The sequence below is a fragment of the Corvus kubaryi genome, unplaced genomic scaffold (assembly GCF_017639235.1).
Source record: "Corvus kubaryi isolate FWS band 111438036 unplaced genomic scaffold, C.kubaryi_AGA036_p1.0 37308, whole genome shotgun sequence".
In the NCBI taxonomy this organism is placed as follows: Eukaryota; Metazoa; Chordata; class Aves; order Passeriformes; family Corvidae; genus Corvus; species Corvus kubaryi.
Window position 1 is genome coordinate 652,158 of NW_024581096.1, and position 23,518 is coordinate 675,675.

At 42.8% G+C, this 23,518-nt stretch overlaps 1 protein-coding gene across 10 annotated transcripts in view; it reads left to right on the forward strand.

Annotated features, from left to right (window-relative positions):
- DYM (dymeclin) overlaps nt 1–23,518 on the forward strand; it is a 208,001-nt gene that overhangs the window by 172,391 nt on the left and 12,092 nt on the right. For all 10 annotated transcript variants that reach the window (XM_042028179.1, XM_042028181.1, XM_042028184.1 and 7 more), the window contains one exon: nt 2,558–2,671. In XM_042028179.1, coding sequence (XP_041884113.1) covers nt 2,558–2,671 — 114 coding nt within the window. The remainder of the gene's footprint in view (nt 1–2,557; nt 2,672–23,518) is intronic.

The following is a 23,518-nucleotide window of genomic DNA, read 5'->3' on the forward strand; positions in this document are numbered from 1 at the left end:
TATTTTTTCTTTTTGCTTTTCTGTTTTCTTACTTTGTTGGGGTACATGTTGGGTACCTGACTGTCTCATTGGGCTGTTGTGCTCTCAAGATCCAAAAGAGAAGTTCTCCATTTCTATATTGTTTGAAGGCAAATAACACCTAGAGATAAGTACCATTATTAAAGTAGATATTTTTAATTTTAGTCATCAACTACATATCAAAAATAGCCATTCAGAGTTCTCTAAAATGCTGACATAGCCTGAAAATACTGGAAGCCTGTCTTACTTTTGTTCTTTTGAAATATAACCCAAAGAAGATTAGTACCTTTGCCACAAAAACATAAGTCTTTTAAAAACATGTTAAGATTGAAGGGTTTGACTTCCCAAAATAGGAAACATCAGAATTCAGGGAGTATTTGTGAGCTTCATTCAGTTTTTTTACACATTTGCATTATGATAGTATTTTATCCTTTTGATTAAAAGCTAAATATTAAGTTTTGCTTTTGTTGTGGTTTAGCAGAACTTGAGCTAACAAGGCAGTGCCACTGGGATGGATTCTTTGCAGGAGCCTGCCCTGGGCGAGGATGGGTTTCACCAGTGATTACTGACAACAGAGGAGTGTTGAAATGCAGGAAGATGTTTTTTTTCTTTCAAAGTTTGCGGGCAACTTGCTCGTTCCTCTGTGAGCTGTGTATCCTTCACCAGCAATTTGTCCCAAACTCTGTGCCAAAACCATGTCAGCCTCACTCTGAGGTCCTCACGCTCTTTGCACAAGCTGTTTCTTGCTGTTTTACTCTGTTATTTCTGGTCCCTCTCTCCAGCTCCTTTGCTTATGAGCTCAGCACATTTTCCTACTCCTATTTTTTTTGAGGATCAGAGATCACAGTGCTCCACCAGGCCCTTATCTCTAAGAATGTAAAAGCCTACCTGCAGCATCTGCCAGAGGCAGTGAAATTCTCCCTTTCTGCTCAAGTATGGACATAATCATAGGGACAGCATGGAAGATTAAACCTGAATTTTCTCTTGACTGATTTCCATACTTCTGTTGTTAGAAACAAAACAAAACTAGAAAAAACCAAAACAAATAAACCAAACACGAAAATCCCATAACAACCCCAAAAAGCAACTTTTAGCAACTTTAGTCTGCCTGCATCTCATTCACTTGGTGCAAGAATTTCTAGAGATCCCAGCAAGTCTTTCAGCTTGAAACAAGGGCTGGGCTTTCAGCAGGGGGAGTCACAAACAGGAACAACAAATTTGAATCTCACAGTAATCAAGCCATCAGCTGTCTTTGTTTTATGAACAGCAGCTGAGCTGGGAGGCATAATTAGGGTAATGGTTTCTGGCTCCAGCTGTGTCTCGCTACAGAACAAAGAGAGCTCAGCAGAGATTCTGTAGTATAATACACTTTTCCCCCCTTCTACTTGGGAGAATTAACGAAGATTACTTGATGGACTGGGACTGTGATTCAGATACAAGTGAACATCAGTATTTTTCCACAGAGAGTGTGTCCAAAGCTCACAGGATTTTGCAGAAGCTACTATCACCATTGTGCTTGCCTCCAGCCCAGGGGTAGCCAGGTTCTACCAAGTGCCTCTTGTGGTACTTCCAGAGAACTCTAAGTAGGTGTTGAAATTTTTCCCCAGACCCTTTTTGTGTTGTTCTGAGTCCTGGATCCCCTGTGTGACTGAGGAGCTTCCCTGGGATAAGGGATGGGCTTTGCAAAGTGTGTTCTTTTGGATGAAAGGAGCTATAGAAATCGAGGTTTTCTGATGTCCCACATGGAGAACTGCCGGTGGGATGTCTGGTGTGACCTACTGAGCTTGGAGAGGGATAAAAGTTAAAGCCTGACCTAGCTGAGTTCTAGCTAACAAGGACCAGCTGGGTCACAGAAAAGGGGGTGGGGAGGGGAATATGGGGAAAATCATCTTGGATTCACTAGGGGGATGTTTGGAAGATGAGAAGAAGTGTGCAGGTCCTTGGGCCTAGCATGCAGGATGTAGAAGGTATGTGCGGCACTTGGGGTGGATAATCTGGGTAGAAGAGGAGCTTTGTGGGCTTTCTTCTCACCATCCACTTGCTGTGGCTTTGAGTGCTGCACAACCCCCAGGAAATGATGTAGTCTCTCATACTGAGATACTTAATAGTTGTCTTAAAGCCTTCTGTCCAGAAGTCAGTGAAACTATAGTGATTTTACTTTAATGCTTCACAATCAAGGTAAATTTCTAGCTCAAATTATAGAAAGACTGGAAGAACTCAAAAGCCTGATGGGCAGAACTGACAGAGAGAAATATAGGCATATGTCAGTGCACAGTACTTGAAAATGTAAATTTATTAATTCAGCTCTGTGTGTTAAATTGTAAAATTATCTGTCTGTTAAAAATGACTGCAGGAGGATGCTGAGAGTAGCGCTAACTTGACATTAAAAAAGTCTCCCTGGCTGTGACACAGGCAATAACGTGATTATTCATAAAGAAGTGCAGATACAGCAGTGCCAAAAAAGAAGATGACAGCTTTGTGTATAAATTGATCCAAAGATCTCTTCTATTTATTTATGTGCTGTGATGTTTCATTCCAGGTGATCAGCTTTTTCAGCTCCCGATTAGAGCAAGCTGGAGCTGAACTGTCAGTGGAACGAGTTCTGGAAATCATCAAGCAAGGGGCTGTTGCTTTGCCCAAAGACAGGCTAAGAGTAAGTGCTCAAGATCTCATCACTTAAAGTGTACTGTTCCAATCAATTACACATATATATGCCCTTTATATCTGTTACATTAAAAAAATCATCTCTCCTATCAGTAGTGACTGATAAGTGATTATACTGTCGATTGCCATATGTGTATGTTTTCATTTAAATTCCTAATTTTTGCTAAGTGTTTGGGTGAGTTTTTGTGATTAGTTAATAAATTGAAGCGTGCGGAGGAATTAAAATTTGCTGAAGCTAAGGTTTTCTTCATCATATCCTGAAGATGCAGGCTCCTCTCTCCATCTGTTGTTCAGTTATGCTGTAACCAAACACTGATAATTCTCTCTTTTGATTAATTTCTTGTTCTGTCTCTAGTGCTCTGCACCTCTGTCTGGGTCTATATTAAATGCTATAAAGATAAATTTTGCAGGCTTTAGTTGAGAATTACCCAACCTAGTGAAAATCAGTTCAGAACCTGTAGGTCTAGTCAACATGATGATGAGCTTTATCTATAATCCTGAGCAGTCCCCTCCATTCGTTTCTGAGAATGTCTCAAATCTCTTGAGGGATTTACCAACTTGACAGGTTTTGTGAGGCTAAAATCCATTAATGGTTGTGTGATGTTTAAATACTGCAATAAAGAAATCTGTGTAAGTGGGTAAGTAAGCAAATGGGAGCTGTGTGTGTTTTTCAAACACGATGAATCTTGTTTCTCTGTTATGCCAAGTGTATTTTAAATACTGTCTGTTTTCTGAAGAACTATTTTTGTTCCTACTCTGTGATAAGAGAGTGAGAGCACCATTTCTTTTGTGATAACTTTAGTAAAATATCCTCTGATAAGGCACACTGAGTCTATACGGCCTCTGGCGACAGCTGGTAATTTATTTATACGCTGGTAATTTTAAAACACCCAGTGGGAATTTTCTAGCTGGCTGCATATACTAATGTCTTTCCCGCAGTTCCCTGTGTCCCTGAGATGGCACATCTTCAGTCACTCAGACTGGATTACTTTGGGAGAGGCTGGTCTAGAGTCCGAGTCCTGAGCCGCAGTACAGGAATAGCCTGAGTAACACCAGCGGAGGTGTTGGATCCAAATCCAGCCCTTCAGGTTGTCCTTTCTAGTGGTGGTGCTGTGAATACAGAGGAACACTGAAACTTTGGCTGTTTCTGTGACAACTTATGTGCAGATAATTAAAAGCTCTTACATTGAGGCTACAGTGATTCCTTCTTGACACAGAGCCATCACCAAATAAATTAACTGCTTAAAAAAAACCTGACATGTAAGGCCACAATTTACAGAAATGCTGTTTCTGGAGTGAAATCCCATCAAGTTTAAATTTTCTGCATTAATGATGTACACTATTCAAAATTATATAGTTACATTGCCACTTGAAGCAACAAAACAGTAGTTTTTGGTGTGTGCCAAGTTCTGTAAGTCCTCACCAAATGGTTGAGTGCTTCCAGTTTTAAGGGTGCTTAGTGTTTCTTGGAGTACTTCCCTTTCCTCTGGAGCACTGGAGTTTCAGGACAGACTTACAAAGTGAATACAGACAGCTTGGCACATAAGTCTTCTATACTGCCCACTTATACCTACTGGGTTTTGTCTTTTTTTTCTTTTTTTTTTTTTTTTCTCTTTGGTTTCCTTTTTTTCCTTTTTTTTTTTTTTCTTTTTTAATACTTTTGCTGATTAGCAGTTTGGCCAGAGCAAAAGTGTGTGTGTATAGATATATATGGATAAATACATGTATTGTCATGAATTTGTACGTGCAAATAACATCCTTCGTTTGCACAGATAGTGACAAGGAGCATCACATGTTTCCCTCCTGTAGAAATGGCCTTGTGAGTCTTCGTGCCCTCTGTCCTTGTGCCTCTCTCCTGGAGTCTCCTAGTTCCTCAGGTCTTCCCACTTCAGTCTCTGAGGTTTTCAGGGGAAGCTATTCTAAAGCTCGACAAACTCATATTAAGATCAGACTGAAGATATAGTTACACAATAACTCTGGCAACTCTGAGACATTTCAGCAGCTAAATAAAGGAGAAAGCTTTAATCCTTATGTCTTTTATGACACTCTCTGGGCAAGTCTGGATGGGTGGGAGCAGCCCTACCCACACTGGCTTTGATGGCACCTTTCAGGGACTTGTGCAGAGCCACAAGGTCCCCCCTGAGCCTCCTTTGCTCCAGCCTGAGCCCCTTTCTCAGCTCCCTCAGCCGCTCCTGGGGCTCCAGGCCCTTCCCAGCTCCGTTCCCTTCCCTGGACACGCTCCAGCCCCTCAATGTCTCTCTTGTTGTGAGGGGACCAAAACTGTCCCCAGGACAGGGGTCAGCTTGTGCCCAGCCAGCTTGGACAGTGTCTGCAGAAATGGTGAATCTGTTGGATCTGTGTTGACACAACCTACATGTAACTCCAGTGTGCAAAGCTGTGGAGTTCAATCCCAAGAATATATATACATCAGCTTTGCAGTTAATTGTTAGCTAATTTTCAAGCCATTCCTGCCTTTTGTGCCACAGCATACTGAAGTACTGTAAAGTACAGGAGACCCTGCAGAGATATTATTCCTGCCTCCTAGAAATAACCATCTTCAGCTGAAGCACTCTGGGGGAGGCGGTTGAAACACGGATATGATTTGGAAAATGAGGGCTGAGGCAGAGCTTTTACTCACTCACTTCCCTGCAGCTCAGACAATGTTGGTTTTTTTCTGGTGTGTAAGTACCTAATGTATGCACGGATGTTTTCAACTGAATGTTTTCAAGTTGCTTATCTTGGCCTTTGTCAAGGAAGTGAGCATTCAAGAGGCGCTACATGTATTCAGGTCCTGAGTCTGTTGCTTAGCCCATAGTTCAAACATGAATCAACATCAACTAAAAATAACAGCACTTAAAGCCACGATCTTCATCTGCATAATGGAGCTTATAAGTTTGGGAGCACACCCTGGTGCTCCTGCTTCCTTCCACAGTGGGAAGCAGCACGAGATGCAAAGTGAGCATGTGTAGTAACAGTAGGTCATGGATAAATATATATATATGTGTGTGTGTGTGTGTCTGTGTTAGGAAAGATATCCTGCATTTTCTTAGCAAATAATTATTGGGAAATGGGAGATCTAACTCAGATTTTCCTTCCAGTCCTGGAGCAGTCTGACTGGAGACAAACAATATAATTAGCGTTATTTTAAGCATATGCTTTTAGCTGTGTACTGTGTAAGGCCAAGAAAGTCCAAGCTGAGCAATTAGCCTTTTAGAAGACTTCTGCACAAACAGAGAGATAAAGGGCAGGTGCTGAAATCAAGAGCTGGTTATTTCTCCCTCAGTCTGTGGGAGGAGATAAATGAAGTTAATATGCCCGGAATGGAGGCAGAAGCCATGGCGTGGAGATAGAGCTGTCTCCTTCGCAGATGAGCAGCCCACAATCCAGGCTCCCTGCTATATTGCAGAAGCTTATTAAAGGCAATTTAGAGATCATAGTGATAGGTGAAAATTGGCCTCATTCTTTCTTTTTCTTTATTTTTTTTTAAAGTTCTCAGTCTGCCTTTCTTCCCTTTGGTGAACTATCTGTACTTTCAGGATTAGGAGAGTGAGAGAAGCGGTACCGTGTCTGGAGCCTGTGACTTATCTCAGGATTTCAAGGGGAGTTAGCCAGCAGTTAACCACGCTTCTGCAATAAGTGGGAAAACTTGTTTCAAATGCCAGCTAGTGACTGGAAGCTGACATTAGGTTTCATGGAATGATCACTCTTGGGAGGCCATGTTTAATGCTTTATAAAAGAAAAGTTCCCATTACCTAAGCCACTTAAGATGGAGATTTGTTTTTCATGAGCATTTTCTGAGCTGCTTGTGTTTTTCTCCTACTCGTTTTCTCCCCATGTCAATGAGTATTTTGTCATCAGTGTGCACTCGGTCAGATGTTCTTTGTGTGCTATGCAGACGTGCCATTATGCCATCAGCTCTCACCTTTTTGGTATGGTACAAAATTTAATATTTATTGAAGTGCATTTGAGTTCGATGGGCATTAAAATTTCACAGAATATGTAAAAGGAGCAGAGGTAAAAGCCTTCAGTCTCTTGACAGAACAAGTTTCACTTTGGGTGTTAAAAGCACTTCTCATAGGTTCCCCCTCCTATTAACGATATACATCCAACTCCATCAGCTTCCATTTGTTTCACTGGAAAAAGCTGCTAATCACTGAGGCACCAGGACACAGGGGAGGAGTAAATTGTCATCATGGTGATGACAGATACTGCCTGGGAGGTGGACCAGAGCAACTTTGTATCCCTGGCACATCACCCTGGGGTAGAAGCACCAGCACCAGAGTTTCAGCTACAAAAAATGTCATGATATTAACATGATTGTTGACTGCAGTGGCAGTGAATTCAACACCGGATGTCAAGCACAGGTGCTTTGTTAGAACCACAGAATCATTTAGGTTGGAAAAGTCATCCAAGATCACCAAGTCCCACCATTCCCCAGCCCTTCCCAGGCCACCACTGACCCATTGTCCCCAGGTGCCACGTCCATGTGGCTTTTAAATTCCTTCAGGGGTGGGGACTCCACCACTGCCCTTTGGCAACCTATGCCAGGAATTGACAGACCTTTATGTAAAGAAATTTTCCCTAATGTCCAAACTGACCCTCCCCTGGCCCAGCCTGAGGCTGTTCCCTCTCCTCCTGTCCCTGTTCCCTGCCAGCAGAGCCCGACCCCCCCGGCTGCCCCCTCCTGTCAGGGACTTGTGCAGAGCCACAGGGTCCCCCCTGAGCCTCCTTTGCTCCAGCCTGAGCCCCTTTCCCAGCTCCCTCAACCACTCCCCATCGGAGTTGTGCTCATGGCAAATCAGAGAAGAGGAATGGCCATAAAAGAAAGTGCTGTAAAGTCCCCAAAACCAAAGGAGCCTAAACAATCTCTTGGCTTGGGTACTGAGCTCTCTTTGGAAGAATTTTCCTGCTTCTGCAGATGCTCCTCCCAGAGAGGAGACATCATCTGTTGAGCAGTCAGTGGTGCCATCGCACCATGCAGAGGGACAGGACGTGGGCAGCCCTGCACAGCACCCAGGTGGCAAAGGAAACTGGTAGTGTTCCATATATATGCACCCTGTTGATCCAAAGAAACTGTCCATTGCCCCATTTCTATTAGAATTGCTCCTGATTATGATTTTTTTTTTTTTTCCCTCCACTGTGCTACTGTCCTTAGTCCTGAGTGGTTGTTATTTGGCCACAGCAAGATGCTGGATTCAGGATCCAGACCAGTGGTCTTTAATAATCCAAATTAAACCTTGGGGCAGATCTGTAATTGCTTTAAAAGCTGTGTACAGCTTTCTTGTGTTTGTTTTACTGCTCTAACACTTTCGCTGCTGTGGGGTTTTTGGTGGAATAGTTCACAAATTAACTCTGTGTGACACTGTAAAAAAGTAGGGACAGAGGAGTTTCAGAGAGCAGCAACTCATTTACAGAGCTCCAGGGCACAGCACTAAGCAAGAGAGACAGAAAACTTCCTTAAAAAATAAATTCATCCAGTTCTTCCTGATTTTTTTTTTTTTTTTTCTGGCTCAAAGGTCAAAGTTCTTATTACAGTGGAAGCTGATTGTGTCTTATACATCCCTCGGTCTGACACTAGGCAGGCGTCTATAACACAGACTTCCTTTTGCTGACCCTCAGCTGCTGTTAACCCTTAACCTGAAGAAGATCAGATTAGTGACAGAAGTGTAAGAAACTTTTAAACAAAGTGCTTTTTGGGCCTTTCCAGAACACTGACCATATGCTAAGAATAAGAGTATTTATGGATTGTATATTTCTTTCTGACAATTTATACCCTCAATTAAGGTGTCAGACTTCCCTGCTTCCGTGAGCTGACCTGTGAGTGATGGACAATAACTCATGTTTCTTTTGAAGGCATTTGTTTTAGAGGTCGGCTTCTCAGAGACCTCGAGTAGAGAAGAATATACTCCACATCCCTTGAGAAATATTATTTGGGGTAATCAAAATTCCAGGGGGAAAAAATGATCTTGAAAGTTTTGATGGGCTTTGTGGTCAGAAAATAACTTATCATTGTGAAACTGTGAGCAGTTGAAGACATGTCTGCACTCAGCTGACTCTGGCTAATCTTACAGTGGGATTATAAACCTGTCTGTCTGTCTGAGCCAGGGCAAACCCTTATGCAGGTGCTTTTCTATTAATGTAAGCCTGGCTACTTAAATTGGTGAGAATGAGTTGAAACTAAACTGAATGACACCACTTTATAATAAGTATGTCCAAGCAGGAGTTTCTATCATTTAAATCTGTTTAATTAAATGGTGCAAACTTGCGTGTAGGCAAGATCTAAAGTATGTGAAAAATACTATGGAAAAACTGTGATTATTACAGTGCTTGAAGTTAGATACTTGCTGACATAATGCATTGTATGGGAACTCCTGACTTTGTAGTTTGAAACCTTACAGGAAGAAAAATACCTGCATCATCCCAGAAGGGAACAAAAGCTTTGGGGGTTTAGTTCAGAAATAAATACCACCCTCACTTTTAAGCATTAATATGATAATCCACAGAAATATGACTTTAGTAGGAAGTAGGGTTCAGTAGCTAGTTATAATACATAGCATGTTAACAAAAAAATTTGCTTATGTGCCTGGTTGCTTTAACACTGAAAAAGCGAACGGCCAAAGTAAATTCACTTTACCATCTGTGGATTCAAAGTCATGGAATCACATAATCGTTTAGGTTGGAAAAGCCCTCTAAAATGACGAGTACAACTGTTTCCCCAAGGTGGCCAAGGCCACCACTAACTCATGTCCCTGAGTGCCACATCTGCATGACTTTTGAACACTTAGGTGTTCAAAAGTTTTTGAAATGCGATGACTCCTGTTGTTCCATGGTTAAAAGTGGATTTCAGCAGTCTTTAGAGAGCCTTGTTTGTAGCCATGTGTAATGCAAATACAGCTGATGAGTTGGATTGAATACTAACAACACTTCATTTTCAGAAGCATCCGTCATGTAAAATGGAAGAAATCAGTTAACTTAGAGACTTTAGGGAAAAAGAAATAAATTCTACTGTGGTCCTTAGCAATGTAGTTTGACTTGAAACTTGTGATCCACGGAGCTTCATATTGCTGAACTCAAGGTGTTTGAAATGTTGGCATAGGCTGGCAGTGTGCGTGAGTAATTTATCAAGCATATTATTTATTTATCAAAGTTTGCTTTAGTATTTTTATATTTAAAAAAAACCAAACCAACAAGAATTCTTCTTACAGTTACCCATTCATCTAAGTGTTTGCATGGATTTGTAAAGATTTGGGTTTCTTTGGTGTGGTGTAAGATGAGTCCCTTTGCACACAAGGTCTTAGTTACAGCTGAGTGTTTTATCTGCTTGAGTGTTGCCAGGCCTAGCAGCAGTGGCACTCAAAACCTCTACCTGGCACTCCCAAGGGGAGTTCACTCACGCTGTAACCAACACCATATTTACATGTTACTCTTCAGGCTGTTTGAAAAGGGGATGTGCTTTCCACCTTTCCCCAGTTGTCTTACAAGTGTGAAAATTATACAGGATTACATTCTTTAGATTATTTTTGTAGCATTATAGGGAAAGGGACAAAAAAAAAAAAAACAACACCAAAAACCACCCCTCAAATTATTCCAGGAAACTAAATTTTTCAAATGTGAACACTTCTGAGAACCCAAACAAGTTAGGTTTGCTTTTACACAGCAGCTGTCAGTCAGTTTTGGGATTAAAACCAGTTTTTTAACTTGAGTTTACTTCAGTGGTTATAAATTCTTTCATGGGGGCGGAGAAAAATAAACAGTAACTTTTGGCATTGTTGACTAGAACAAGAAAAAACCCCAGCTATTTTATTTTGCTTGTCTGCCTGGCACACAGTTAAAAACATACTAATGCTTTTCTGACACCTCCGTATTGAAGAGTAATATAAACATCACTGCAACATCAACACAGGAAAATATGCATTAGCAAACTTTTGAATCTCTGATCTTTAAACTGTTTCTCATGTAATATCAGTTTCTTATTGTAAAGCACCCAAAAATCCCTTTGAACAAAAAATAGTAATCATGCTTTCAACTTAGAGCACTTGTATAAAGCTTTTCTTCAGAGATGAAGAATAAACTGAGAACTACAGTCTTGTTTTCTTCCTAGTCACTGAAGCATTCATTTCCATGGGGAAAATCCTCCTTTCACTGGGAAGTTTTGCTGGTGACTCCAACATTCTCAAGGTTGTCAAGCTTTATCTTCATGCTTAGGAGGTGGTACCAGGCACAATGCGAGCAGGACACCAGGCAGGCCCCAAGGCTTTGTGAATCCCATGGTGGGGAGTGTGTGGCTCACAGTGACTGGTATTAGGAGGAAAGAGGGACTACTGTTTCATGTTGCCCTGCCCTCTCCCTGATTTCCCTGGCTGCTGCTCTGTGGGGATTGCATTGATTGTGTGGTAGCTCAGAAAATGGAGCTGATGCCATCCATGGTCATCAGCCTGGTGAGCATCTCACCAGGCTGATGACCATGCCATGAAAGCTTTGTTTCTGCCTGTGCTGTGTGTGAACAGAGCAGCAAAACTGGGTCTGTGAGCTCCTGACCTTCAGCCACCTCAGCTGGAGTGGATCGAGAGAAGCAGCTCAAGCAAAGGTGGGATGGAGGAAGAGCCTTGTTGGCAGGTGCACAGTCAGCTCAAAGGAGCCGGGAGTGACTCGGGTTACACACACCAAATCCATCAGCTTTTGCTCACTCTCATCTTGAATAGTTTACATTTTGTCACCCTTCTTGGTGAATAATTTCTCTTACACAGATTACAATTTAAGTAAGACACTGGTGTCTGAATCCCTTCGATGTACTTTGACTGCTTGTTGTAAGTTTAGGTTAGATTTTGGGAAGAAGTTCCTGGCTGTGAGGGTGGGCAGGCCCTGGCACAGGGTGCCCAGAGCAGCTGTGGCTGCCCCTGGATCCCTGAAGTGTTCCAGGCTGGGCTGGACGGGTCTTGGAGCAGCCTGGGATAGTGGCAGATGTCCCTGCCCATGGCAGGGGGTGGAACAGGATGAGCTTTAAGGTTCCCTCCAACCCAAACCATTCTGTGATTCTGTGATAGAAATACTAATGCTGCAGTGCTGGGCTTTGCTTATGTCAGCCAGCCTGTGGCACTCCCTACCTGCAGTCTTATCCTCCTCTTCAATGCCACATCCTGAAGAGAGGAGAAGGAAGACTACTCGTGTTCTTGCTACAGTGTTCCTTGCTCATTATGCAGTGCTGTGCATGGAGTCGTCGCGGTATTTGGTAGAAGCATAGCATAGCCCAAAAAGGATCAAGGATGCTTTAAAGGCAGCAGAGTTGTGAATAACAAAATGGTCCAAAGAAGAGGAGATCTTTTTTGTATCTCCTTCACATGTTCCCACTTTTCTCATTTGAGGTTTAAAGCATGCATTAATTAATGTGAGTTAAAGTCAGGGAAGGAGCGGCAGGAACAGGGAGTTTGTTTGGTCTACGTGTGGGTGTTATGTCTGAAATAGTGCTCTGGTGTTCCTCCAAAGCCTCGTACCTTGTTTGCAAACCTGTGCAGATAGTGAATGTAGAGGACTGTCATTCTTTTATGCCATTAGCTTGTGTTTTTCACAGCCTTGAGCAGAAAGCACCCAAGATCCCAGCAAAGGAATGAGTAGTGGTACTGTGATAAAGGACAGACTCAACCAAGTCTTTGGCATTTTCTTTGGGAGCAAGAAAGAATTTATCCTGGGCTTTCCAATGAGCTAGAACATGCAGTAAAACTGGATTCAGACACATTGAGAACAAGCATAGTATTTCTTTTGCTTCTCCACCTTCCCATTTATTATTTTGTTTACAGTGATGGGATATTGTGCATCCCAGTAAACTCCAAACCCACAGTACTTTCTCCCTGTCACCAAGACATCTGGTTGTGTTGGGGGAGCTAATCAATTGCAGACGTTGTTGCTATTATAAGCCTGCAAGCCACTTGAAAAGTTACCCAGGATTTTGGTAATGAAGGGCCTGAAGTTATTATTTGAGCTTTTTCTTTTTTTTTTCCTTTTAACTTCCCTTCAGGGGTCATCAGACTGGCAGTACTTTATTTTTTTTACAAGCTCAAATTTTAGACTTTTGAAAGTTCAGTTCTGTGTGTGTCAAGCTACTTGAATTTCCTGTAAAAATGTTGGAGTTGTGAATTGATTTGTAATAATATGAAAGTGAACAAACATCCAGGTCAACTCTGTCTGAAAAGTTGGTATTTAAATAGATCAGAAACTCAGGGCTGAGCTTGGGTTGAGGCACATTTGTCATTTTGCTATTAGAGTTGATAATTGCTGTTAACATTCAGTAAGACTATCAGTCACATTTATGAAGATAACTTTAAAAAATCAATTCGTAACTCAAAGAACGGTTTAGAACTTGAGAGTGATGTTCAGCTCTGAGGTGACGCACCCTATAGCTCCAATCGAAAACCCCTCCTTCACAGCCTCACTGATGCCAAAATCTAACCAATAATGAATGATTTATCATTCTGTATTTGGCTTTTTCCTGTTGGAAGGGTGGGGGAGAGATCCTCAGCTCCAGAATACCGAGTCACTCCTAGCGCTTGGCTCTGAAACACATAAACAATGCAGACTATTACAAGTCCCATCCCAATGCCTGTCTTACACGGCCATGTGTTCTCAGAGTTCCTAGAGCCTGATGTCAGGCATATGCTGGGGCTGGTGTGTTTTCTGGGGGCTCTCCCGTGCGGCCGAAGCGGCTGTGCCGCAGCCTGGGCTCGCAGCGCAGTCTGGCAGCACCGGCGATCCGCTGGTGCCGCTCGGCTGGGCGGCGATAAGCAAAGAGACAGTCTGGCTCCTTCCAGGAGCCTCTCGGTCATGTCTGAGCACTCGGCAGTTCCCAAAGCCTCTGGCTGACTTTTCCCTGTGGACCGTTCATTTATCAGGAAATGGAATTGGTTACAGGATTTCGCGCGCTGCCAAACCTCACTGACGAAATCGGCCCGTTCCTGCTCTCAGAAGTAGGAAGAATATATTAACTCTTTGTGCCTGATGCTTGTTTTTAGTGCTTTTGCTGAAAAACAGCCAGGTTCCTTCCTACTTTTAAGGGTTTGTGAAAATTGATGACACACTCTCACTCTTTATGAATATACTCCTAATGCAGGATAATTTCGCCTGTTACATTTAGCTCTCTGCATCACAGTTACCACTGTCTTTATAAGTATTATTTTAGGGAAATTGAATTATTTTAGGGCAGTTGAATTATGCTAATGAGAGGTTTGCCTACTGAATTCAGTGTATTCTTGCTTCAAAAAATGTCTTCTGAATTAGAGGAGTGAAAATTAAGATTTATTAAAAACATAAACAATGCTTTGTTGTTTAAGGGAGGCTTTAAAGCCTAAGTTATATGTATAACTTATACATAACTTGTAGGAGCTTAACCAGAATTGAATAGAAATATGTCTTTAATTATGTATATAAGATGACAACAAAAAACCCAAGTGCATTTCTTTCTGAGTGTATTGCTGGTTTTGCATGTAGTTAGAAACCCAGCTGTGTAATAGCAAGGTAAACACCACTCTTTTTAGATGCTATTTGGAGGTCACTGTCTTTCATTATGGATCAAGTTTTCAGCAACCTTTAAAAACCAAATGCACTTTTAAAAATGCAGATGCGTATTTTTTTGAGACTTGCCAAACCCCAGGCTGCTCTGAAGTTTGCAGGCCAGAGCTGGTTGTCAATCACAGAATCATCTGGGTTGGAAAAGCCCTCTAAGATGATCAAGTCCAGCTGTTCCCCCAGCCTTGCCAAGGCCACCACTGCCCCATGTCCCCAGGTGCCACATCCACATGGCTTTTAAATCCCTGCAGGAATGGGGACTCCACCACTGCCCTGGGCAGCTGTGCCAGGGCTGGACAACCCTCTCAGTCAAAAAGTTTTTCCTAGTACTCAACCTAAACATGAACAATTTCTCCATTGTGCAAGTTGCACTGAGAAATAAAGAGCCATTTTGGTTTTATTAATTTATTTATATTGATAGGAGGTAGTTCTAGGGATTTTTCATTTCTCCAGTGGTCAACATCTGTCTCTTAAGACCCCCTCTTTTTGTCCCTGCTGAGTCAGCTGAGCTCACTCCTCTTGCAATACTGTCTGTGTGTTTAAGTGGGGATGGAGAAATGACCATTTGCAGGTTGTCTGCTGGTGGATGCAGGTATCTGTTCCTGTATCACTTGAATCATTTCAGTCTGTGCGACGATATGTTGCACTGGGAGCATGTCTCTCGTAACACATCAGTCTGTTTTAATGCAATCAATAGTTGTAACCTCCCATGTATGAAATTAATAAGCCCAGAGGTAAAGCACAGTGCACATATGGTAATTATTATGTCTGGAAGTGGTTACTGCATTAATTGATAGCAGTAGCAAGTAATGCAGTCTCACTTAATTTCATTGCTTCTTATACAAAAATCCTGTAAACAGATTTTTTGCAGTCTAATATGGTAGAGTGTTTTTTCTCCTTTTAATTATGAGCAAATCACTGTGGAAGTATTTAGAGCTCTCTTAGCTCATTTAGCTTCATGGCAATTTGTGATCCTTTGTTCCTTAAACAAAAAGTGGCTGTAAACAGCTGATCTGCAACCTGTGAGAGCACCGTGCAAGTCTCATCTGCCACTCTGTGAGACGTGGTTGGTGTTGTAGGATCCGCCTGGGGCTGGTGCCAGGCGAGGGACCCTGCTCACAGCCTGCATCCTGAGAGCCTGAACCACTGCAGAGGAGGAGAAGTGGGTGAGTTGGCCTCGTTACTGACATAACTGAGGCTCATAAAATTCAGATGTTTTCCAAGTTATGTCTGCAGCTCAAGTTAATGTAAAAATATTACAAATTTAGCATTCCTTGCTTTTTAAAAATTGTGGTTTAGTAGTATAAATACAATTTTCCATTTTGGAGCAGTATGTCATAAATACTCCTGAGGATCTCATGTTGGTCCTTTCCATTGTGAACCAGGGAACCCAAAATGGCAAAGAGCTGTACATGCTTGGAGATCCCTCATTCTGTCAGCGAGAGGCTGCTGCTGATGAAGGCCATCAGAGTGCCAGTAACACCCAAATCCACTTGCATTATATGTTGAAAAATGAGTGAACTTATCATGATCCCAAAAAGACCTTTATTGTCAGCTGGGGACGTTCCAAATAGTTTGGACCTATGGTTTGGGTTTAGAACCAAACCAATGGTTTGGGTTGAAAGGGCTTAAAAGCCCATCCAGTGCCACCCCCTGCCATGGGCAGGGACACCTTCCACTATCCCAGGTTGCTCTAAGCCCCGTCCAACCTGGCTTTGGACACTGCCAGAGATGGGACAGCTACAGCTTCTTTGGGAAGTCTGAGCCAGTGCCTCACCTTTCTTTAATGCTTGCTTGAGATCTTAATTTTCTTGAATACATACAAGATAAAGGACTGTCTGAAAATAGACTATTTTGGAGTAATAGGTAGTAAAATTGAATCGTATAAATGCAAATATAATGTAGGAAAGCCTTACATGTAGGGTTCTCAGAAGCACTGGTGAGGGTTTCACTGGCATCAGGGTTATGGTGACAGTTGTAGTTTTAAAATCAAATACATTACCTGTTTTTATTCTCTCCTTTACGTCTTCCTTGTAGTTTGGTTACAGTTCTCTAGGAAAGATGCATCCTGTTCATATAGACTGCTTGTTTATCTTACTGGAATACAGGGAAGCACATTTCATCCCAGAATGAAGGAATGCATCAGAGATGGGTGTTGCACAAGAATCCAAGGTAGCTTGGGAGGGTGGTGCTTGAGTGAGTGATTGGAGTACAGTGATTCTGCAGTTCAGGAATGAGGTGCATTGGCCAAGATGAGGATGAAGGGTGGGCTAGCACAGGACACTCCTATTCCCAAGCTGCTGTCTGCATGGAGACTAATATTTACATGGAAGCTTAATGTCTGTCCCCTCCACCCCTAAAAATTATCCCAGTTACCTTCTGGAAGCTGCATTCTGGATTCAGTCACTTAATTCCCCAGTCATTGCTTTCTTTGCAAAGCTCAACAATTGTAGTGGAATGAAATCACCTTATTCTGAAGTTGCCATAGCTGCTTCCAAAGAGCTATTCCATATTACTGTTATGCAAGTCAGTCTCCTGCAGAAGGCTGGACAGCGTTTTGGCTATCCCAAACCAGTTAAAAAAAAAAAAAGTTCAACAAAAATGTGCAGACAACAAGGTCCTACCTGCCCAGTCAGGACTACCATGCACTAGGTAACAGTAACAATTGAATTGTATAAATGCAAATATAGTAACATTAATACAATAATATGTACTGTGATTCTGAGACTCATTTCTTCAAACCAGTAAAAATGAAAAGGGGAAAATAAACCACTTCTAGGAGCAGGTTGATCAGCAGAGCAGTTTCTCTCCCGTGGTTGTCTTCATCTTGCCATCACTTGAGTTCCCTTCACTGCTCCACAGAGCTGTAACTGCAGTCACAACCCTGTACCCAGCTGATCTGAATGTCTCAGCCTTGCCTGTGGCACTCTGGAGGTTGTAATTAACTAGCTCCCGTTAAGGCAACAGATGAAAATTCACGCAGTTACATGCAAAAGCTTTAGTAGATGAAATAGTGTCTTGTAACAAGAAGTATTCAAGGAGGTTTTGTTTCTTTTTTTGCCCAAGACAAGGGTAAAAGTTTTAAACTAAAAGAAGGTAGATTCAGACTAAGGTATAAGGAAGAAACTTTTTATGATAAGGGTGGTAAAGTACTGGTACACATTGCCCAGGGAGGTGATGGATGCTCCATCCCTGAAAGTGTCCAAGGCCAGGTTGGATGGGGCTTGGAGCAGCCTGATCTGGTGGAAGGTGTCCCTGCCCATGGCAGGGGGTAGAACTGGATGAGCTTTAGAGGTCCCTCCCACACCATTCTGGGATTCTATGACTCTATGAAATAATTATGTAATTCTTTATGCTACCTGTAGAGAGCAGAAAAATATTTCTGTAAGGGACACAAGGGAAGTCAACTGCAAAGATCTTCTCCTTCCTTTGATCAGAAGAGTCTGGTTGTGTTCTACTGGTGACACAGTCAGGGTTAGGGGGACCCCTTAGCATCTTCATCTCACATCCAGTGAAAGGTGCCCTAGCTGGTTGTCACCCGTGAGGAGGCTGTTGGGCTGTGATGAACAGAAACCATTGCTGTTAGGAGTAAAGTTTTGGAGGAGGATAATATAACTGGTGACATTTTCTAACTGTCATACATGATGAGGAATGTTTACCATCCTGTTGCTGTCCATACGGCAGATCATCCTTGCACAAGGCAATAAATGGTGAGGGGCTAATGTTAGGTGCTCTGCAAACTTTGTGGAGGGGAAGGGTCAGGAGATGACATAGAAAGTCCAGTCACTAAAGGGAGCATGGATTGCCAAAAGAGATCAGTCAAAGATTTCTTTATGCACAGCTGAAGTCTGGCCTTTCATTGCAATGTGAAATAACCGGAGAGGGTAGCAACAGGCTCTGATTTTTCCATGTGAGCTCTTGGGACACTGCACTGGTGTCCATGCACCTATTTTAACTTACGTGTGCAATTTAAAAATAAAGAAGTAGTCCTTAAATTGAATTTTTCAGTGGCACTCAGACAGGGTAATTTAAACCAGAAGAAGAATGTTTAGACTAGATATTAGGAGGGAATTCTTGACTGTGAGGGTGGGGAGGCACCGGCACAGGGTGCCCAGAGCAGCTGTGGCTGCCCCTGGATCCCTGGCAGTGTCCAAGGCCGGGTTGGACGGGGCTTGGAGCAATTTGGGATAGTGGAAGGTGTCCCTGCCCATGGCAGAGGGTGGCACTGGATGGTCTTTAAGCCCCCTTCCAATCCAAATCATTCTACAATTCTGTGATTCTCTTACCTTATAGGAAGGAAGGGCACAAGTAAGAGACTTCTAGCAGAAGAATTTAAACTTACACAGATTCTAACATGAAACAGTCTTTGTGTATCTGTTGTTTGACACAAGATATGTTAGACTGGCTGATTTCACTAGTTTAAGGAAGCTGCTACAAGAAAGAGATATCAAGTGCAAGGCAGAAAGCAAGCGCTGGAGAAACAGGAGGATGAGAAAGCAGTGTGAGAGTTTCCAAGTCGCTCCCCATGGTAACAGAGCTCTGACCCAGGTAAACAACTCTCTGCATGTGTACGTTTCTCAAAGCTACTTCCATTCTGCTAACTGCTGGCCTGCCACATCATTTGAACTCTGTTAACCTTCAAGGATGATCCCATTTTTTCTGAAAGAGAGCACAGAGGAGCTTCCCTGCCCAAAGCTGCAGAGCTTTGGCTTTGCAAGAGCTTGGCAGGAGCCCCACACTCATGAGCAGCCCAAAACTCTCTGTCCAACACATCTTACAGGAGGGCTCCCAGCCAGAGCCCGGCCCCTGCTCACTTCAGAGCTGTACAATTGCTCAAGCTAAATAACATTCCCCAAGTTTCCCTCCCTAGAAAGCCTCCCTATACTTTTATTACGTTTTTTGCTGTGACTAAATCTGCTTCACATGTGTTGTGCAGCCTCCCCTTTCTTCGTTGCATATGTTGTGAGTCCAATGAAAAGTCCAGTGCCAAAGGCACTGCATTCGCATGACATGTTGTTTCCAAATATCTTGCAACTTTGGTCCAAGTAAAGTAAAATTACACTGAGATGCCCTGACCTCTTTCTTCCCCTGCTCAGTTGAAAGCTATTTCTAACCCATGTGTTCCTTTTCTACTGGAGACCTTCAGTGTATAAAAAGTTGCATTTAAAATGAAGTTATTAGTTTCTTTGGTTAATAAAGCCCCACATTATCCCCCCTCCATTTAAAAAAAAAAAAAAAAAAGGCATTAACCACTTTTTAAATAAAATGTAAAGTAATGTGGTAGAGGCCAACAACTTTATCCCAAAAGGTGCAAATTTTGATGAGTTATGACAACTAAATGCAGGATAAAGAAAGAAAAAATCATGTAATTCCTAATTATAGTGATCCAATTGCTCTTCCACTTTTAAGGTTTAGCTGTCTTTTCTGAATTAGTCTTTTGAATTAAGTTTCCATAACATGTGGCAGATTGAGAAAAACAGTCCTCAGAAAATTTCTGCCCTGGTTGACAGATGAACTAGATAATGGAGTACAATCTCTTCCATTTTCATGATTTTGACACATTTTCACTTCTGTGTGTATGTTTAAATCAAGGAATCAAAATAAGTTTGAATACAGAATATAAATCCCAGACGAAATTACAGCTTTCATTGCAGTGTTGGGTTAAACGTAAACAGCAGAAATGTTACAGATATCTTCTAATTAAATGCATAAATCAGAGAAATGTCTCGAATGTTTACAGCAACTGCACCAAGAAGTGAGAGTGAGGAAGAGATGTACTTTGTCAGCTGATGGCTGCCTCCACTGCATTCCCATACAGAGTTTAATTTTGTCACAACCTTTGGTACAAGTTGCAAAGCTTCTCTCCAGTTGATTTAAAGGCTGTTTGCTCCTGCTGAGGATGATTAGTGATGGATAAGATATGGCTTTTTCCTGGCTAAGCAGGGGATTTCTCACGTCTATCAGCATAGAGGGCAGCTGGTTTAGGTCACCCTCAACTTTTTTTGTAGCTCTAAATGTTCTGGAGTATCAGATGATGGTATTGAATCTTAAATTCACGTGGATTTAGGCTGGTTTTATGATAAGGTTGTAATGCTAAACCCACAATCTGTTGAACTCACAAACAAGGCTGATTTTTCTTGAGTGTGTCCTCATGTTGACTCTTGTACCCTAACAAACCCTACCGTGCTCACTTCTACCCAGGTTTTCTCTTTGTCCTATAGGTTGGAAAAGCCCTCTTAGACTATGGAGTCCAGCCATTCCCCCAGCACTGCCCAGGCCACCCCTGCCCCATGTCCCCAGGTGCCACATCCACACAGCTTTTAAACCCCTCCTGGGGCGGGGCAGCCACAGCTTCCCTGGGCAACCTGTGCCGGTGCCTCACCACCCTCACAGCCAAAAATTCCTTCCTAATATCCCATCTAACTCTGCCCTCTGGCAGTTTAAAGCCAGTGCTCTGATGTTTAAACTGTGGGGACAGCAACCAACCTGTGGCTCATGAGCCGAGTCTTGAGGACAGTGTAGCAGAAGGGTGAGAATTTCCCATCTTGATCATGCTGTAGCAGCAGCATCCAAAGCTTCACAAGGAAGATTCCCCTTCCTTCACTGCAGTGTGTGAGCTATCAAAAACCACACCAAAAATTGTTTTTATAGATGGGAAACCAGAGGATTATACTGGGTAGTTCACTGAGGGAAGGTCTCCTCGACACTATGAGAGACTGGCAGCTCCAAAACATAAAAGGAAATTTTGTGTCTTTGGAGTAGAGTGGGAGGAGAGCACAGGCCTTAAACTTACATGTTGTCCTTGGTGTGAGACCCACGAGATCCAAGGGGTGCCTGTAGTTCTGAGCACAGGGTCAGGCAGCAAAACTTTATTGGAATTCCTGGGGCTTATCTGCCCCACCAGGACTTGCCAAGCTCCATCCTCCTGAACTAGGACCAGCAAAGCCTGATTGTTGTCACCAAGGTGAACAATCCTGGCCTGAATGCACAGGGAAGAAGGGGGCAGATATGTTCAATAACAAAGGGACATAATAGCATTTATGAAAGAATTCTCCAGTCGGAAGTGGGGAGTTCTCTAGAGCTGTTTGATTCATGTCCTAAAGACAGTCTTTACTGTCTTTACTTTAAGAATAGGTCTTAATACAAATAAGGTGTCAGTGAAGGCAAACAAATCTGGAAATGCTGCATCTAAAGCGTAGTGAAACAGAAAACACAAGCACTTTTCATTCATTATTGAAACAGCAGCTCACTTGGGGCCCTTTTTCAGATTGAGGTGATTGTTTGCAGTAGAAAAAAAAAGCAGTTTCACTATAGGAGAGTGCTACTTTTTTAAGCTGGTGGCTGCAGGATGACGCCAAGCATGCAGATCCCTTTTGATTGCAGTCAGCTCCTGACTCCCTGTATTCAGACAGATAAGGAGATGCAGTTGCCCAGGTTCAAGATTTGTAAAAATGTCTTAATACTTGAAGGAATCCTTGTCCTACTCATTCTCACCCTTTCTCCTTTCTACACACTGCTTGCCTCTGTCATTGATAACGGCATGTTTTCAATAGCTAATTTGAATTTGCTATCACAACCTTCATTAATATAGTGGAATATAGAATAAAGTATAGCATAGAATGAGCAACCTAGAAATCCATTTAGAAAAGGCATCCTGGTCATTTGTTGAGGTCAGCTTAACACCACCCCCCCTCCCCTGACTTTGGTTTGTCTTCACAGGACTCTTAGCATTAGGGCAAATTTTTTTGTAAAGCTGTGAAGTCCGCATTCGCAAAATAATTGTGTAAACATACACATTTGGCACTGGCTTCTCGGCTGGCAGTCCTGGCAGAGATAAGGCTGCAGTCTGGCACCATGTACTATGGCTGGAAAGGTTTTACTGTCACTTCACATTTCACTCCTCAAGACAAATAAATGGGATTTCCTGCATGCAGCAGGGCTACAGCTCATCTCGCAACACAGTCTGTGTGTTTGCAGAGGCTTGAAATACTTCAGAAGGGAGTATGTCCATTGGGGTGTACATTTTCCAGTTTGGGGAGATTAGGGAGCCAAAGGTCTGCCGGCTCAATAGGGTGTTAGTCAGCACGTCCTGAGCTTCAGGCAGATAAGGGTCCACTTCCTAGGCTGCCCTGATCTGAGAGTTAACAGTTGGTGACAGCGAGTCTGTCTCTGTTCTTAAGTCATTGTTATAATTTTTTGTAATATTTACAGGCCTGGCTCTCTCAGATTAAAAAGTACAAAATCAAAAGGAGGCCTTCCTCCGTGGGCGCTGGGGGTGGGGGGAGGATGTTTGGGCTTGGCGTGTGGCCCCACCGCCGTGCTGGGTGGGAGGGACTGGAGCAGGATGTCGGCGTGGGCCTCGTCTCTGTGGCTGCTGTGAAGGAAAACTCAAACCTTGTCAAATGACCTTCGAGGAGCCCTCCACACCAGGAAATATGCTGTAAATGTCAGCCCCCAGGATGCAAATCAAAGGTGTTAAGCTCAGCTGGGAGAATGAACCTCGTCTCTCTGGCTGATGCAGAAAGCCAAGGCCTGGGCAGTGCATCAACCCTTGCACGGTGATAACAGAGAGAAGCGTGGTCCCACTTGTCCAAAGGAATGTTCTTTTTGGCTTGGTGGGATGTTTTGGAGGCAGCATTGAACCAGTATGTAGTGAAAGTACGTCTGGGACCTCATCACTGGAAAAGTATGCGAACTGAATCACTGTGCTCTTCTCCTGCCACCTTTTGTGTTGGGGAATATGTTCTGCGCAAATAAATGAGAAAACAAAACAACTGTGACATGGTAGTAACTCTGGAATTGGGGTGAAAGAAACAAGCAGATGAAAACAGCATTTTGACCTGTCAATCCTTTTTGGTTCTGCTGGATTATCCCAGGACTGTATTAGAGCAGAGAAAGGTCATATAGGTAGTTTGCAAAAGGAAAAATCCTTAAACTGTGAAATTAGTGTGGTTTATACTGTCATTGTGCTTCAGTCCTTTCCCAGCTGATGCTGAAGAGCAGAGAGGTGGGTGCTGGAGACTCCATAGACAGTCACAATGTCCATCAGCCAGAGCAAGGTGGGACTGAGTCAGATGATAAAATCTCCAGCTCCTTCTCTAGGGTGGAGGAAAAAAAATCTAACCCTGGGCATGACAATTCCTATGCAAAAAAATAAAAAAAGGAGTGCGATAAGGGTAATATTTACATATTTCTGGGCCAGGATATGTACATTGTTCATACAGGGTTCCCGAGGTGCATCCCTCTGGCAGCAAGGCAGAGTAGAGTGTTGGCTTCAATG